Source organism: Martes martes, assembly GCF_963455335.1.
Source record: "Martes martes genome assembly, chromosome: 6".
NCBI classification, from domain to species: domain Eukaryota; kingdom Metazoa; phylum Chordata; class Mammalia; order Carnivora; family Mustelidae; genus Martes; species Martes martes.
The window spans coordinates 98602011-98621107 of record NC_137893.1 but is presented as its reverse complement, the minus strand read 5'-3'; the positions used below and the strand labels follow the sequence as shown (position 1 = coordinate 98621107).

At 41.0% G+C, this 19097-nt stretch overlaps 1 protein-coding gene and 1 long non-coding RNA gene across 5 annotated transcripts in view; one reads left to right on the top strand and one right to left on the bottom strand.

The window, feature by feature from the left end:
- The window catches only part of GCLC (glutamate-cysteine ligase catalytic subunit), a 46087-nt gene extending 29374 nt beyond the window's left edge, over positions 1-16713 (top strand). For 2 of the 4 annotated variants that reach the window (XM_080805318.1, XM_080805316.1), the window contains exons 7-16: positions 2996-3070; positions 3524-3640; positions 4716-4854; positions 5279-5391; positions 5870-5962; positions 6251-6355; positions 13184-13265; positions 13351-13454; positions 13533-13653; positions 15099-16713. In XM_080805318.1, coding sequence (XP_080661444.1) covers positions 2996-3070; positions 3524-3640; positions 4716-4854; positions 5279-5391; positions 5870-5962; positions 6251-6355; positions 13184-13265; positions 13351-13454; positions 13533-13653; positions 15099-15310 — 1161 coding nt within the window. In that variant the 3' untranslated portion in view covers positions 15311-16713. Of the gene's footprint in view, positions 1-2995; positions 3071-3523; positions 3641-4715; positions 4855-5278; positions 5392-5869; positions 5963-6250; positions 6356-13183; positions 13266-13347; positions 13455-13532; positions 13654-15098 lie in introns of all 4 variants that reach the window. The other 2 variants (XM_080805317.1, XM_080805315.1) reach the window with 1 other exon arrangement.
- On the bottom strand, positions 4649-13421 carry LOC308344021. Its single transcript, XR_013966941.1, has 3 exons — positions 13302-13421; positions 10914-10959; positions 4649-5337 (listed from the first exon to the last, which is right to left on the bottom strand). It is a non-coding gene; the product is annotated as an uncharacterized lncRNA (long non-coding RNA).
- Positions 16714-19097: the final 2384 nt, after the last annotated feature.

Here is a 19097-nt window from a genome sequence, read left to right as displayed (position 1 = left end):
AGAGACCTGGAGTGGTGTGAAGCCTGGCCCCAATGTGAATTCTTGGGCCTCCGGTCTGCTTGCTATCCATCCAGAGGCCCAAAAACTCAGCATTCCCATCATCTCATACAACTGCAGTGTAGACTTGTGCCTTCCTGCACATAAAGCTCTGATGTGCTTATTTTTATAACTCTCTAAAATGAAAATTGAATGCCAGAGTCAGATTTCTCCATGCTGAATGTGTTTACATAACCATAATTTTTTTTTCCTAATTCCCTGACTTACATAGGTAGTATACAGTGTGTGGTCTTCCAAACAAACTTAGGCCAGTAAGTTTCCTTACAGAGGGTCACATTTCATAAAAAAAGACCTTTCAACTTTTTTTTTACCCATGTATCTGCTCTTCTATCTTAATTACAAATGTTTTTAAAGAGAACCATTAAGCTCTAGAACTTACAGAGCATGGCTTTAAAACTGTGTCCGTGCAGTTGGGGTACATGGCTTTAAAACTGTGTCCGTGCAGTTGCCTTTTCTGGTTCAATATTAAACCAGAGTGCCCTGCGGGGGACAGCATAGTCACTTCTCTCCAAAGGGATAGCCTTTCCCTTGAAACACCATTCAAATAAATGTGTTCTAACCTTTTTCCTTGTAGATAGAATTTTCCATCCAACTTTACACTTTGTCATGGGTTTAGGATGAAGTTTTCTTCTTGATTGCACATCCAAGACCCTACTTTGAATACTCAACTTAAAAAATTATTAGCGTGAATCACATAAAGTGTTTGGGAAATGAGATGAATTCCACACATCGCCTCAGAAAACACCCCGCTTTGTGTCTCTCAAGTGGAAAACTAGAAACTGCTTGTTAAAGCCAAAAATGTTTGAATTTTTTAAAGTTAATGGAAGACTTAACTGTACAAAACAAAAGTCACATAACCACACTCAAATGCTTGACTCTTGGGGAGTTTTTCAAGAATCATTTAAGTTCATGCACGTTGTAATAGGTTTTTCCAGGAACCTCTAAGAAAACTGGGTAGCTTCAAGAATGGGTTCTAGGTAAATTTTAGACATTTAGGTTTCTAACATCTATTTTTCATACTTCCTCTTTTTTCCTCCTCAGTTTCCTAGTGACACTGCTTCTCCTTTTATGAGATACTTTAAAAGGACACCAGAAGCCAAAACTGTTCATACTTTAAGGCATAAAGATTCTTTTACTCCCCCCCGCCCCAAGCCATTAACCACAGTCATGTCCTGTTTGATTTGGAGATGGATACATTAGCTCTCGAGTGCTGAGGCCAGTTACTGGATATATCTAGAATAACTAAGTCACTTCACTGTTGTAACTTAACTATGGAATTCCAGGTGCAAATTTTCTTAAGCATACTTTTTTCCAGGATTTGCCTGTGAATTGTCTAGTATATACTAGGTCATCTAAGAGAACCCAGTCTGTCCCAGCAGAGAAGTTTGTAAATACTTGGCTTACTGTCTCCCCTTTCCTCACTTGCCATTTTATCCTTAGCTTTGCACAAGCTGATTTTTGAGTTTCCCACCTCTTTGCAAAAACTTCCCTTGTTTTGGTGAAGAGTGACCTAATTGCCGACACTTCTTAATCGTTTATTTTAACCTTTGGTACTCTTACTCCTTGAGGTCTAGGACACAGCTCTTCTCTGCATGGTATTAATTTGTAATGGCTGGTTAATTGCCAGTACACTCTAATTAAAATACAGCATTGAATCATTAACAGAAATTACAGCAAGTTATCTAAACAGTTTTCTGTAGTTAGTTACCACACTGACATGAATATAATTCTCCAGTTAAACGGCAAGTCTCCTAACACAAGTTCTTTGTTAAAAAAGCAAAATTGAGACCTGGCTAAAACTATGGGAAATAACAGGTTGGGCTTATAATAATAAACATATTCACTTTGCTGCTCCTTCAAGGATCAAGCCCTTAAATTATTTCCTGCACCAACACTAAATTCAAAATACCATTATTAAATAACCACAGAGGACAAGAAAACTGTGTACCCCATTTGTAGTTAATATAGATATGCTAACACAAGCAGGATTTGTGTTCCTAGTCCCTTCCACTGCTCCCCACTCCAAGGCAGGCAGGACTTTTTTGGTTTCTTTTGGGTAATTGTTTCTAGAACATTTTGTACTAATGAACAGTAGGATTTTTTTTTTTTTTTCTCTGCCTAAGTCTGAAATGTTCTACTTATCCCTCTTGTGCAGGTTTCCTGGGTGATCTTGCCCATCTTCAAAATGTTATCTGAGCCTACTCCCTAAATACTTCTCCAACTCAGATGGGCATCAGTCCTAGAGACCTAGCCACTTAAATAAAGAGCTGCTTGATGTGCTTCTTTCCTTCATATGCCCATCGTGTCTTGGTGCCTCTGCTCACTGGCTGTTCCAGGAACACCCAAGCCAAAACCTAAGTCATACCTTCATTCTCTATACCCTACCCCTTAACCCCCAGCGGCTGCTGCTTGGACTCTGGTGTGCCTCCTGCAACCCTCCTGGGTTGTCAGCTGCAGTATTTTAACTGCTCTCCCTTCCTCCAGTCTCACTCTGTCCCAGGTTAGTCCTTGTACTTGCCATCAGTGAGCTTGGGAATCCATCATGAGCATCTCTATTTTGTGCCAAAATTTCTCTAGCCCTTGAGCTCACTTAAGTGCCTGGGATGCTGGCGAAGGAAACAAGCCAGCAGAAGAGGGGATGCCTTTTGAAACTTGACATTTACCTAGTGTCTTCCTTTCTGTTCCTGCCATTTTAATCTTATTTAACTTAGGAAATGGTTATTTGTATTAGTTGGGAATGTGATCAAATACCCTTGTTGGGCAAAGTTCATCCAAGGCAAGATGTAAACAAAACTGCTGCATTAATAAGTGTTGTTAGCCATGGAGTGACCACTGCACACCGTGCCCACTGTCTTCCCCGGCCATCCCCCTTCTCAGACTTGACTCCTCGGAGAAGATGTTGATTTGTCATTGTTAATAACTTGTAATTCTTAAACAGGTAACGTTCCAAGCCTGCAGCATATCGGAGGCCAGATACCTTTATGATCAGTTGGCCACTATCTGTCCGATTGTTGTAAGTAGAAACGACATCTTATTTAAAGACTTTGTTGTAGAGAGAGTGATTGTGCAACATTCGCTTACTCTGCCATTTAAGTCCAGTTCAGACTTTATTCAGAAATGGACATAAATAGTATGCATTTAGAGCTAATGGACTAAGACTCCCAGCTGTAGAAGTTTACTGTTGCTGGCAAGACACCTGTGTGTTAGTGTCAAGTTTGAGTGTAGCTGTTTCCCTTCTCCCATCCTTCACATTTAGTGTGACAGAGAGGGTGATTTAAATTAATCCCATCCAAGGATTTGAGTCCCTTCTGGTGTCTTTTGCTGTGAAAATGCAGGCACAAAGGAGTAGAACTCCATAGGGCTCACCTCAACAGATTACTCTAGACCAGAGATAACTGCATGGTGCTTTTCTCAGCATGTAAGTGACACTTCGAACCTGCAGGTGCTGACTCTTGTTTGTTTTTAGATGGCTTTGAGTGCGGCATCTCCTTTTTACCGAGGCTATGTGTCAGACATCGATTGTCGCTGGGGAGTGATTTCTGCATCTGTGGATGATAGAACTCGGGAGGAGAGAGGACTGGAGGTGGGAGTGATTTTCCTTAATAGTCTTTTTAAAAAGTCAAGCAGGTAAAATGGGGTTATTGTAACAACTTACAATGTTGAAGTCTCCCTTAAATTGTTATCTTGAATGGGCTAGTCACATGTGGGAAGAAATTCACAGGTTTGAACTTGTCTTTGATGTCATAGTGTTTGTTTTGGGGTGAGTATATGGGAAACATGATTTGGTTGGATAAGATTTCATCACTTGTTGAAATCTGTATTTGTTTCATTCTCTTCTGAAACTCAGTGATGCTTTTTTCCCTACATTTTCAAACTAAGTGGTGAAGGGCTCTTATTACCAAAAGGCTTTTTGGCACTACATGAGTGCTTTGTATATGAGCTTTCTGCTGTGGATTCTGTGGTCGAAGATTATTTTGCCCCATGTAAAGGGTTAGGTATGCCTAATAAGGGGAAGTTAATGCCTCTTGTTTGCATGTTGAACTGTGACCGTGCCCCTCTTCAACCTGGAGTGTGCATCAAGACCACCTATGGAGATCTTTATAAATAGACACCCAGGCTCATTTTAGATCTAATAAACAAGGATCTCCAGAACCGGGACCTGGACAGGGGTTTTAAAAGAGCCCTTCCAAGTGTCTCTGACATTGCCAGCCAGGGCTGCACTGCTCAGGTCTTTGTGTGAGTGCTCATGAACTGCTGAACATGTTGCCTGAGTAGAAGAAAACTTTAAAGGAGAAATGGTTTTAATAACTTTTATGCTAATAGGTTTGCTTTCAACCTTGGCATGTATTTTGCTAGCTTAGTAAGAATGAAGGCAATCTGCTTTAAAAAAAAAAAAAAATATATATATATATATATATATATATATACACACACACACTTAAATCCTATCAGAGAACAGCTACTTCAGTTACTTCCAAATTTCATAATTTTCCCCAATAATTTCTCAGGATTAACTTCTTTTCAGGATCTTAAGTTTGGATAGTTATATGTAATTATTACATATAAAACATAAAAGCATTCAAATAGAACTATTTGGGGCATTAGTTTATTTCCAGAGTGTTTTATATGGCATTCATTCGTATTTTTTTCAATTTTAGCCACTGAAGAACAATAACTATAGGATCAGTAAGTCCCGATATGATTCGATAGACAGCTACTTATCTGAGTGCGGGGAGAAATACAATGACATCGACTTGACGATAGACAAAGAAATCTACGAGCAGCTGCTGCAGGAAGGTGAGCAGCCCCTCCTTTTCTCTGGATTGGATTGTACACCTTTAGTTCTTCAGAGCTATTGAGAACTTTTTGCTGATTTCTGGTCTGGTTTCTATTTTTATTGTGAAGTCTCTTAACTTTTCTTATGAGACTGCTTGTTTCTGAAGTTTCAAGTTTCAAATACTTGTGAGATCTTCTTGACTTACTTGGGAAGTCTGTATCTAGGTCCACACCAGTGCGCCACCAGCAGATAAACCTGTGACACTTCCTCAGGGACTGTAGGATAAAACCCTGGGTGACCTGTGGATACTGAATAAACCAGCCATGTCCTAAGCTTCTAGATGCCCTGTCTTCAAACTTGCTGAACTGTCCTGTCATCTTACTGGACTTAGACACAGTGGAGCCTGAGGCTTTGACGGGAGTCTGGTGTGGCCTCTCTTGACAGGCATTGATCATCTCCTGGCCCAGCATGTCGCTCATCTCTTCATTAGAGACCCACTGACTCTGTTTGAAGAGAAAATACACTTGGATGATGCCAATGAATCTGACCATTTTGAGGTATCTCCTCTGTTTTAAATGCATTTCACTTCACTAACCAAGATGGAGGCCATTTTCTGTACCTGTGAGTGGTTAGTAATAGAAGAAATCTCCAATGCCTTTCATTGTCTAGTGCAGTAAAGAATTAAGAAATTTTAGAGTGGTTTAAAGTACCCTTATTTTGATTCTGACTTGGTGTATCTCTGATTCTGCATTTTTTCACTATTTTCTCTTGCAGAAAGGTGAAAAATTCACATATGCTGCAATAAAAAAAATAGGATCAGATATTTCTCTGCTACCAACATATCACCCAACTTTTGTTAACCATTTGTTTTCCTAGCAAGTCACACACCAAGGAAATCTTAAATTGTACCTTTTTGTATTTTTAATTAAAAAGTATCTGGTATCAACAGTGCATAATCTTCCCTTATTAAACATCAAACTATCTTAATATTTTCCTGGACATGTGGAAAGTTGGTTTTCTGCTTTTTTATTATAGAATATTCAGTCTACAAATTGGCAGACAATGAGATTTAAGCCCCCTCCTCCAAACTCAGATATTGGATGGAGAGTAGAATTCCGACCCATGGAGGTAAGATGTGTGTCAGCAAGAAGGGATTCAGTGACGCCCGTCCTCTGCCCCTTACCCTTCTAATGCTCTTCTCAGAGGCTCTTCAAATACAAATCATATGTGTGCATGATAAAAGCAGGTCCAAAAGCTAAGGATTGATTTCTGAGACTAGACTGTGGAGAGAGGACTTCCCAGGCCTTCTTAAAGTAGGAGCTGGCTTGGGAATGACATGATCTGAGGAGGGTCCTGTCGGGGAAGAGCTTGTTTGTGTGGTTGGTCTGTAACCTCTCTGGGCTCTTGCTTGTCCAGGTTCAGTTAACAGACTTTGAGAACTCTGCATATGTGGTGTTTGTGGTGCTGCTTACCAGAGTGATCCTTTCATACAAACTGGATTTTCTCATTCCACTATCAAAGGTAAGAATGTGTTTCAGTATAGCAATGGGTTTGGGTATCTGTAGATTATCTGTTGCTTATTTTTGTGTAATATTTATTTTAGATCTGACCTGATGGAGAATTTTCACCATTTAGAATAAAATGCTTCTCCTCCACCCTATTCTTTTTCCTCTTAAACCAAAGCTTATGCTGTAGATTTTAGTACTGCATTAGTAGAGATTCCTGGAAAACAAAGTGCTAACAGTAGTTTCTTAGCCTGTTTGAAAGAGATTTAGGGTTGCTTTTGAATAACTACTTTATTTATAGAGGCTTTCAATTCAGGTTGATGGCTAGAGGGAATCCACAGATTGATTCCATCCTCCCCCAAATGCCGTTTTGGTGACCGTATTAAAAGAAAAGAGGAGAGGAGCAAATGTAACTGCGGGGGATGTAGGGAAGGTCACCTCAGTGGAGCCAAACTGGAGATGTTTCTGGAGAAGGTAGATTGGACTTTCAGAAAAACAACTAATAGTTCATCCGCTCCAGCCCATTAACAACCAGAAAAGGAACTTTGGAAGCAGTTTCCCAGAGGAGCCCTGGAACAATTGCAGGCTGTGGGGCAGCAACTAACTAACTGGAGACCTTCGGTTCCAGGCCCAGTGGGTCTCTGGGCACAGCAAGTGGCTGGGAAAGGTTGCTGGGCTGAGTGAGGGGTCTGCTGAGGATTTAGTGTCAAAGAAGGGAGAGGTAGAGCAGCGGACAGAGCAAGCACAGAAGGAAGAAAAGAAATGCCTAGCTCAGCATCCGCCCTTCCTCACTCCCTACTGTCTCCCTCAGGGGGATCTCCAGCCTGTACCTGTCCCACCCACACACCCTGAGGGAAGTCTGGCTGTCAGCCTGTCTCTGCCTGCTCTTAACACCCTGGCCAAAAGTAACCCATAGGATTCTGTGGACCATTTACCCATATGGGTGTACCTGCTAGTGGGATCAGGCCCTGTAAGGAAGAGTCCCGGGAAGTTCCCCATCTAAGCCTTTGTTAACAGATTTGAATAGATGTCTGAAAGCCAGCAGAAAGTGGATAACTTTTAATAGCCTTAAAGGAAGGGCCCAGCTGGGCTTACAGAATGCATTCCCCTCGGTGAAATATAGTTAATTCAAGCAACTGGAAAGAACTCCTCAAGAATTTCTAATTAGTGCACTTGGAAAATATTCTATGGAAAGGTCACAAAATAAACAAGCACTATGAACAGGAGAGCATTTGGAGAAGACTTCTTAGGAAAAGCTACACTTTTTTTTTTTTTTTAAAGATTTTATTTATTTATTTGACAGAGATCACAAGTAGGCAGAGAGGCAGGTGGGGTGGGGGGGAAGCAGGCTCCCCACCGAGCAGAGAGCCCGATGTGGGGCTTGATTCCAGGACACTGGGATCATGACCTGAGCCGAAGGCAAAGGCTTTAACCCACTGAGCCACCCAGGCGCCCCAAAGCCACACTTTTAAAACTATTTTTACCAGTAGAGCTGATGTTATTATTAAAGATCCAAGTTAATAATTTAGAGACCAAATTGCGATTTATCTCAGCAGGATGAGAAGGAAATGGGAAATCATGGAAAAACTGAAACAGAATTCCTCTGGAAAATTCGATGTTTATAATCACTTAAAAGAGAATGGTCTATATAAAAAGTGAGATCTAGTAATCTGAGAAATTAAATTTTCCCAGAGTGAGAGTCCATTAAGGATGAGACAGAAATACTAAAAGAACCCAAATCTAGGAATTTCTGAATCCTAAAGAGAAATCAACCATCTGAATGGGAGAGAAAATTCAGATAGCTCCAAGAGGAAAAAAAATGAATTGATAACCCTCCTCCTCTCCAACATTAAATACTATGAGCTGGAGAAAAGTCTACAGAATCCTGAGGGGTAAAGAAAACAGAATTTCTTCCCAAACTTGAAATTCCAGGTGATCCTATCAAAACTTAATAGATTATGTCAGAACTCTTACCTACCAGGGGGATAGTTAAAGGATATTTATGGTACAGTATAGAAATAAGAGATTTTACTTCCAACCCGCTAGGTAAAAGGAGTGGGAAAAGAACAAAGAGAACCTTTCTAGTGCCACCAAAGGTCGGGGTAGGGCAAGGGAGTGGTATGATGATATAGCCCAGAGAACGTAAAATGGTGAAAATAAGATGAAAACAAATTTGAACAGACTAAACTATCCTGTTAAAAAGCTAAAACAGATGATCCAGAAGAGCAACATAATGGTGTAGATGTTTGCTTCCCTAAAACAAGGACAACTGTGGAAAAACAACTGGATAATGACCTTTTGAAGAGATAGCAGAAATGACCAACTGGTAACAGAAGTGTGAGAATAAAATATTAAACAGAAAGCAGTTTTCTGTATTCTTCCAGGATAGTAAACCTGTGATTTTTGTTTTGTACCTTAAAGCGTAGCAGACCTTTCTCAGAAGCAGGAGCAAATTAAAGGCATTCTAGTGTGGTGGCTCTGTTGGGGCTGCATGGTGAGCAGTAAATTCATAAATCACCTGCATTCCTCACAGGCTTTTTAACCTGAACAAGGTACTTAGCCTCCCAGTGCCTTGGTTTGCATGTGTAGAATTGGGGATAATTGAGCTGTTGTAAGAACATGTGGGATTCATGGAGGTAAGTCACTTAAGAGTGCCTTGCCTATACTCAGTACCTGACAGGCCATATAACCAAAGGAGGAGAAAGGCTGTTGGGGAATTAAAAGGCACAGTTTATTAGCTGGGTTATATGGTTCTTATCACAAGTCTCCTACCACAGCACATGTTTTTCCAAGTGCCCTGAGGAAGATTTTACAAAAATTAATGAAAATCTTCCTCACAAGAGTAAACCATACAAGATGCGTTCCCACTAAAATTCAACAAAAAGATGTTCAAGAGAAATTTAACTTAAGTTGGAAGTTTAAAATTGCTTTCTTCATAGGTTTTAAGTGAACTCAAAGCTAGTATGCTGGTAAAGCTAGTCTCTAAAGGGAAAACCATAGCTTTAAGTACTTCAGAGATTTAAAGTAAACCTTAAGCTAGCAGTCAAACTGAGAATCTAAAATGCAGTAGTAAAGTATATTTCTAAAGAGAAGCTTATAAAAGCAAAAGTTAAAACAATGATCTTTATGAACTTTTGTCAAAAGTAAGAAAAAATATTAGAAATGAAAACCTGTCCATAACCATGATGGAATTTTAGGCAGTTATTTGGATATGTTCCTAGAAGTGTCTAGATTATTCAGGAGGTCATGTGTCTTTAAAAAAAACAAACCCATAACAGTAGAACTTAAGTATGGGAGACAGGCTCCCATACTTAATCAAATCAAATCAAAGACTTGGCACCATCCATCCTAGTTCAACATGACCCTTTATCTTATAGAGGTTAAGATTCTCCTAAGATTTCATTATGGGAAATAAAAGACTAAAAAGTATTAAAAGGTCTACTTTAAGGGTCTTAAAAAGTCATTGGAAAATTACAGAAATTACAATCAAGAGGAGTTTTTTATATGTGGAGATAAATGAAAATAAACACACAATGCTCCAAATTGGGGGACAGAGTAAAAAAAAAAAAAAGAGGGAAATTAAAGAGGGAAATTTGCAGTGATAAAAACCTATCACAAGAAATAAAAATTCCAATGAGCCTTATGCCTAAAGGGACTAGAGAAAGGAGAACAAACCCCAAAGTTAGTAGGAGGAAGGTAATTCAGCTCAGAACAGAAATAAGTGAAATAGACACTAAAAAAATTAGGAAAGATCAATGAAATTGAAATATCTTTTAGATTCCTCAAGTAAAAATGGACACAAGTAAAATCAGGAATGATAGTGAAGTGTAACAGTTGACACCACAGAAATACAAAGGATTATGAGACTACTAAAGTTATATGCCAACAAATTGGACAAACAAGAAATGGATAAATCCCTAGAAATAGAATCTTCCAAAACTGAATCCAGAAGAAATAGAAAATCTGAACAGACCAAATACTAGTAATGAAGAGGAATTGATAATTCAAAAACTCAAAAGTCCAGGACCAGATGGATTTACAGGTGAATTCTACCAAACATTTAAAGAAGAGTTAATATCTATTTACCTTATACCTTTGCAAAAAAAAAATAGAGGAAAAGGAGCTTCCAAATACATTCTCTGAGGCCAGCATTACCCTATTACCAAAACCAGATGAAGATTGTATAGGTGACATAGATGCAAAGTCCTTAACAAGATATTAGCAGACCATATTCAGCAACACATTAAAAGGATCATTCCCCATGATCAAGTGAGATTTAGTCTGGGGATGTCAGGATGGTTCAGTATTTGTAAGTCTCAGTCAGTGTGGTACACCAGATTAACAGAGTGAAGGATAAAAATCATTTGAGCGGATACACACACACACACACAAAAAAGCATTGGCAGAATTCAACATCCGTTCATGATTACTCCCACCATAGTGGGTTTAGAGGGAACATACTTCAACTTAATAAAGGCCATATATGAAAAACCCACAGCTAACATCATACTCAATGGTGAAAAACAGAGCTTTTCCTCTAAGATCAGGAACAATACAAGGATATCCACTCTTACCATGTTTGTTCAACATGGTCCTGAGAGTCGTCTTAGTCGCAGCAATCTGACAAGAAAAAGAAATAAAAAACATCCAAATTGGTAAGGAATAAGTAAAACTCATTATTTGCAGGTGATATATGATATAGAAAATTCTAAAAACTACACCAAAAAAACCCAAAACTATTTGAGGTAATAAATGAATTCAGTAAAGCTGCAGGATATAAAATTGACAGTACTCTGTTGCATTTACATATATATAGTAAAGCAGAAAGAAAACAATTTTATATACAGTTAAGCCAAAAAGAATAAAATACCTAGGAATAAACTTAACCAAGCAGTAAAAACCTCTACTCTGAAAACTATAAAACATGGATGGAAGAAATTGAAAATGACACTAACAAATGGAAAGATATACCATGCTTATGGATTGGAAGAATATTGTTAAAATGTCTCCACTACTCAAAGCAACCTGCAGATTCAGCACAATGCCAATCAAAATAACAATAGTATTTTTCATATAACTACAACCATCCTAAAATTTGTTGGGAACAACAACCACCACCTCCCCCCAAGTAGCCAAAGCAATCTTGAGAAAGAACAAAGCTGGAGGTATTACAATCCCAGATTTCAAGATCTACTACAAAGCTATTGTAATTAAAACAGTAAGGTACTGACCCAGAAATAGACACATAGGTCTATATGGAACACAATAGCCCCAAAATAAACCTACTCTTATGTGGTCAGCCTGGGACAAAGGAGGCAAGAATATACAATGGGGAAAAGTCTCTTCAATAAATGGTGCTGGGAAAACTGGACAGCTACATGCAACAAAATGAGACTGGTAATTTAGTAATTCTACTACTGGATAATTACCCAGAGAAAATGAAAACATTAATTCAAAAAGATATACACCCCTGTTATATTTATTGCAGCATTATTTACAATAGCCAAGACATAGGAAGCAATCCAATAGTCCCATCAATACATGAATGGAGAAAAAAGATATGTTTCTATATATAATGGAATAGTACTCAGCCATAAAAAAGAATGAGAGCTTGCTATTTGTGACAGTATGGATGGACCTAAGAGGAGTATTCTAAGTCAGAGAAAGACGAATTTCTTGTGATTCCTTCTATGTAGAATCTAAAAAAAGCAAAATAAAAACAGAATCAGACCCTTAAATACAGAGAACAAACTGATGGTTGCGGGGAATGGGGGAATGGGGGAGTGAGCAAAACGGGGAAGGGCAACAGATTGTACAGGCTTCCAGGTATCAATGACTAAGTCTAGGGAGGAAAGAGAAAGCATAAAGGGAATATAGTCAGTGGCACTGCAGTAGCCTTTGTATGGTGACAGATGGGGGCACAGCATAATGGATACAGTTGTTGAATCACTGTTTTGTATGTGGGAAACTAACAACATTGTGTGTCAACAAAGCTTTGATATAAAGTAAAGATACAGATAGCTGGGACCCACGATCACAGGCTGTGATTTAACTGGTTCTGGTGTGTGGCCTGGGCATACCACATGATCCAGCAGTCTTACTGCTGAGTATGTATTTTTTCCTTTTTTTCTTTAAGTAGGCTCCCTGGCCACCATAGAGCCCAATGTGGGGCTTGAACTCCTCACAACCCTGAGATCAAGAGCTGAGCTGAGATCCAGAGTCGGATGCTTAACCAACTGAGCCACCCAGGTGCTCCTGGGTATATATTTTTTTAAGAAGTTTTTTGGGCCCGTGTATAGTTGATGTGCTTGAACTACCTGATGGACCCTCTGTTCTTGGAGAGCTAAGCTTATTCCGTATCTGACAACCTGTTGACTCTTCTCCCCTGCTCACCACAGTGAGGCAGCAAATCCCCAGTGGCAGGGAGGGTGCAGCCCTGAAGCAGAAGTTCTCTCTGGGTTCTCTGCTTTTGGTCACCCTGGCATCTTGGATGAGTCACTGTGCTGTGTAGGGAGAACCGACCCCTTGCCCTCCACGGATTTCTTAGTAGGCTCAGTCACAAAGGTGCTTTGGAGTGCAGGCAGCCTGTACGAATAAAAGTTTTTGTTGCGTTTTTTTATAGTAAACTTAGAATTCCCCTGTTATTAAAAAGCACATGCTGACCTGTGGTTGGAGGACACGGGCCCCACGTAAGTCAAAAGTCTGTTCTTCCAACAGAAAGCGTTGAAGGGGAAAATAGAATTCTTATGGGGTGAGTCTTAATTGCAGAAGCAAGGGAGGTACCCCAACTTCTATGTTGGATCGAGAATGTTCTGACGTAGCCATGATTATTTTTCTCCCTTAGGTTGACGAAAACATGAAAGTTGCACAGAAACGAGATGCTGTCTTGCGGGGAATGTTTTATTTCAGGAAAGATATTTGCAAAGGTATTACATTCTCTTAGATTCCTAGGGGTCACTTACTTGAGGCTCCAGCAGGCTGCTCAAGCGCCTGTGTCCTGTCCTCCAGCAGGTGGCAACACTGTGGTGGATGGCTACGGCAAGGCCCAGAACAGCACGGAGCAGGCGCTCGAGGAGTATGCCCTGATGAGCATAGACACCATCATCAATGGGAAGGTAGGGGCCCTGCTCTGCTCACCTCACCGCCTGTGCCCATGGCCAGAGCACTAATGATGCGTCCTGTGCTTCTCACAGGAAGGTGTGTTTCCCGGGCTGATCCCGATTCTGAACTCTTACCTTGAAAACATGGAAGTGGATGTGGACACCAGATGCAGTATTCTGAACTACCTAAAGCTAATTAAGAAGAGAGCATCTGGTATGGCATCCTTTGCTTCTCTTTCTTGTTTTAAGTCTTAACATAGGCAGAACCTTACAGTCTTACAATCTTAGTTTCTTGAGTAGTAGTCAGCTCGAGTATACTGTTTTATCAGTGCATTCTTTCTCACATTTGATGTCTCTGCAGTACGATACACCTTATAATCATTGACTGATTAGTGGTCCTTTTTCTCTTACTGGTTCATAAAGCAGTGATGCATCTTTAAATAGCGTCTTAGGGGCGCCTGGGTGGCTCAGTGGGTTGAAACCTCTGCCTTCAGCTCGGGCCATGATCTCATGGTCCTGGAATCGAGCCCCGCATTGGGCTCTCTGCTCAGCATGGGGCCTGCTTCCTCCTCTCTCTCTGCCTACTTGTGATCTATCAAATAAATAAATTTTCAAAAATCTTTTAAAAAAATAAATAGCGTCTTAGACAATGAACTAGATTGTCTGTTAGTCACCTAGGGGCAGCTGTGTTTGAGGTACATCATCACGGGCTCTTTCTTTAGGGCTAAGTAACTCTAGGTTCCAGGAGCGACGGCTAGGACTTTTGGTTCTTCAGCCTGCTTCCATCCAGTAAGCACCCCAGGACCCCTCTTTTTTGGTTCGTTCTGAGATCACATGATGGTGCCTAGCAAGGGCCTGGCACAAGGGAGTGGTCAGCTGTAAGAGTAATGGCATCAACGTTTCCCTTGAGGTTTTCGTGAACCTTCTGGAGTCACAAAAGAATACCTCCAAACGGTGTGTCTGCCGGTTCCTCCTTTCCTTCACTCTACTTACTATTCCTTGTTTTCTCCACCTCTTTGATGGAAGATGGTTCTGGGAACTTCAGATCCCACAATTCTGGACTCAGATGCAGTTCTTCGGCCAAATGGGAGGACCCATGCTCTAGTACACACGTTAGCTCCCAGTGTTGAATTTCTTCCCCGTTTTGTTGAAGGATAATTGACCCACATCACAGTATAAGTGTAAGGCCTACAGTGTGGTGGGTTTTTTTGATTTACATATATTGTGAAGCGATGACCACAGTTGGCTCAGTTAAGATCCTCTTGTTATATAGACAGAAGAGAAAGAAAAACTTCTCCTTGTGGGGCCTACTCTCTGGCCAACTTCATGTAACACTTCAGCGTTAGCTATAGTCCTTGTGTACGTGACATCTTTAGTGGCTCCCTGTATCTAAAGAGCTGGCAGCATCCCTGTGTGGGTAACATCGAACCTTGGATGTGAAGTTTTAGTTGCCTGCCTGCAACCTGGACTTCTTCCCCAGGAGGAATTCTTCCAACACCCTGGAAAACATTTTCCCCAGCCTCTGCCATGTGGGTACACCAGAAGGCCCTACTGATTTTTCTTCAGGATTGTGTGTGTGCTGGTCACTAAATGTCACCTTACTTTAAAACAAAACAAATTTCTGTTAACTTATGTTGTCTTAATTCTCCCCCACCCCAGGAGAACTAATGACAGTTGCCAGGTGGATGAGAGAGTTTATCGCAAACCATCCTGACTACAAGCAAGACAGTGTCATAACTGATGAAATGAACTACAGCCTTATTTTAAAGTGTGACCAGATTGCAAATGAATTATGTGAATGCCCAGAGTTACTTGGACCAGCATTTAGGAAAGTAAAATATAGTGGAAGTAAAACTGACTCTTCCACCTAGACCTTCTGCAGAGGGAGAAAAACATTACTATTTTACTGAAGAACTAATGGCAGTACTCCTCAGCCCCTTTGTGTGGGATGAAGACCAAATTCTAGAATGGCACTGTCTGGGGCCAGTCGGCCAGAGATGGATTTAGAGGCTTTCCTCCAGTAGATAAATCTAGAGTTTATACAGTGTACATGTACATAGTAAAGTATTTTTATGATTAACAATGTATTTTAATAACATTGTAAAGTTATTGTGAACTGGCTTGTACATTTTTCAGTTCTTACTCTGGAAGACCTACTGTCTGAGCACTTTTGTAGGTGTAATGTACTCACTGTACTCTACCTGCATTCCAGAGTTCAAGATGTTTACTGTAAATTCTGGGTGTTTTTTTTTTTTTAAGACTTTACCTGGGACCTGATTCACTGAAATGTATCCCTTTACTTTAAAAAAGTTGGTCATGTTAATTTTCTTCGAGTCCTCCCCAGTGTTGTGTACTCTAAAATCACTATTGAATCCCTTGAAATGCTTTAAGGGTAACCTTGGGTTTTTGGCATCTTGTCTCAGTTTCTTTTGTAATTGGAATAGCTAACAGCTTGGTTGCCCTGCCTCAAGCTTTCCCCTCTAAATAAAATGCATTGAACTGAAAGCTGTTATTAAAGGTATTTCTTTGTTTAAATTTGCTGATTTAGGCATTAAGTTTAAAGAGAAGTCTGTAGGAAGAAAGACTATTACTTTGAGTTCACCTGTAGTGATTAGCGGGGTGATTGTTTCTCTTCCTGTACAAACCAAGAGTAATGTCAGAAATAGCACCAGCCCTGCTGCTGTGGCCCCTGTTCGTTCTGATCGCTGCTATATATATACTTTTCAAATCAAATGCAGCTGCTTAAGTCTTCGCTTTGTTATTTTCTCTAGTTTCCCATAAACATACTGCATTCTCCTAAAGACCATTCTAGATTTTACCTGGGGAATATTCCACATAATGCTTACCTTCTCTGTGAAAACCACGAATGAATCATGATGTGCACTAAGTTCTGTGAATCAGGACCCTACATGTTTAATTGTAAATTAAGTTTACATAATTGTTAGTGCTTTCTGTTAAAGGGTTTTTCCCCCCCAATTAGTTAGGTCCTAACTGCTTCTGAAATAACTATGTATAGTAGATTATGCAAACTTTTACAGGCATAAATATTTAAACTGTAATGCTAATTTTAACAAACTGCGACAAAGCTGCTTCAGCTAAGCCTGTTTGTGTATAAATACTAGGCTTTGTGCGATGTTTCATACATGTATTTTGGAAGATTAAAGAATGCCTGTTTTTCATTTGCAGTTTGCTTATGTAAATCAAGTTGTAAAAAGGCAGATGAACTAAAATGTTTGTGGTATGAGGAAATAAAAGAATGGAATTAGCATTCTGACAGCTCTTGGATGTGTGAGTTCCACAGCTAAATGGAGGGTGATGGGGATTGTTGTAGTTAGCCCAGATCCTCCTTGATAGTGTTTTTGAGAGCACAAGGAGGGGGAAGTGGGAAAGGGAGAAGCAGGCTCCCCGCTGAGCAGGCAGCCCGACACAGGACTCGATCCCAGGACCCTGGGATCATGAGACAAGCTGATGGCAGATGCCTAACCCACTGAGCCACCCGGGCACCCCAATAACATTATTTCTTCATTGCAATCAGATATTTTTAGAAAGAAGCCTGGTCTCCAGACAGGTGCCTCATCTTCCTTAGGAGCTGTCCACCCCACTGGGGAGGGGAGAAACCTGCTTGGATGGATGAAAGGAACCCTGGCAGGGAATGTTTGACTCTAGACTCCTGCTGTGCTGAGTCGGGGGGGGGGGGGGGGGTGCAGGGGTGGTGCTGTGTGCACTCTAAGCTCGAGATGCAGGACTGAATCAGCAAGCCCGGCCAAGAGCTCTTGCCAACCCATGTCTTTGGATCAACATCCCTTTCCTCCCTGCCCAGCCCCTTGTAGCATAAGGTAAGGGTCAGTCCACTTTTCTCAGCTCAGACTTGGAATGATCTTAGGGCAGGACTTGTCAAACTAATCTGCATCCACACTGCTAGGATCTTAGTGAAGAACACATTCTGGTTCAGGGGGCCTGAGTTTGGGTCTGCATTCTCCACTTCTGGAAGCTCCCAGGAGATGCCGAGGCTGCTGCTCTGCGGCCCACTTTGAGCAACGAGGACTTAAATCACGCTCTGTACCTGTTACAGGCAAGGCAATTTATGTCTCAATGACACTTCAGTTCTAATGTCTTGTAGCCAGATCCCCCTCTGCCTGAAAACCAGACCACTGCCTTTCCTGAGCTTTACCACTTGAGCACAACAGAGAATTCAGGGTTCTAGGAACAGAACTGTAAGCACCGAGAAGAGCAAAAAGGGCTTTCTCCCTGGTGGAAACAGTTGCAGCTGAACCCAGACTCTCGGACACTCAAAATACAACTGACTGTCACTTAACCCAAAGGTTAATTTACTACCTGTTGGGTCTCCTGGATGAGTAAGAGGTCAGCTTCTGGTCCCAGAATGCCTGTGCCCCTGCTGTCTGGCTCATCCCTGAGGCTGTGTGAGCCTTTCTGTTCAAAATGGAGAAAGCTTTGCCTTGACCACTTCTTTCTAAACCACCACCTATGCAAACATGAGCCACGAAATGTGTAGAAATCCAGGATGTGGTGTGGGCTTAGATAAGGGGCCCTTTCAAAGCTATAAATAGCCTGCTTAATTGCAAAGTTTTTTATAGGTGCTGCTATGATAAGCTTTTCATTTATTTTAAGACTTCCATGAGTATAAGCTGGCTGAGTACTACCAGCTGCTCTCTTCCATTATGATTTTGTCTAAATGTTTAACACTCCTTGTAAACGTTTCTGAACCTACAGGCCAAGAGATATTTGGAAAAGCATGAATTAAAAGGGGAGCTGATGAGGTCTGAGTCAGAAAGGCAGAGACCTGGGTAGGCGACCTTGGCTGGGAGAAATACACCCTTCGGACTATTCATGTTTTTGTTGTAAGGGGAAGCTGAAACTAGCTGGATAATGCCTAAAGCTCCATCCACTCTTAACGTTCTATGATACGAAACATTATAAAACTGAGTGTGGAAGATGGATTACGAAAGGACAGTGATGTATCCAGCTCTGTTCTGATTGCAAAGTATATAACAAAGCTGTGGTTATCCAAACCGTATGGTATTGGCATAAAAACAGATTAATGGAACAGACTAGCCCAGGAATACCCTCATATATGGTTAATTTATGACCAAAGAGCCGAGAATACACAACGGGGAAAGGACAGTCTCTTCAGTAAATGGTATTGGGAATAATGGACAGCCACATACAAAAGTGGGAAACTAGACTGCTATTTTGTGCTAGATACAACAAGTAACTCGAATTAAAGACGAGATAGTTTCTGGTCAAAGACAGCATGGTGATGGAAGACCCTGCACTCACCTCCTCCAGGAGCACACCAAATCACCTCTTCATAGAGCAATTCCTCCCTGAAGACCTGGGGGCTCACTGAGCAGCGGCACCACAAAAGCTAGGGAGGCCCCATCGAGAACAACAAGAGTGACAGAGACACAGTAACAAAGGAACCCCCACCCCTGATGCTGCGAACTGCGGTGGGGATGGACAGTACTGAGGGACCGGGTCGTCTTCCCTAGGGAAGAAAAGAAGTCATGGTCTGAAAAGAGAACTAGAATATAAACGAATCAGCTGTAAAATCCTGCCAAATGGCAGGGGAGCTGCTGGAATTCTCTCTCTCTCTCTGGGTAAGTGAGGCTGGTGAGTAGCACAGTTTACCCGTCCACC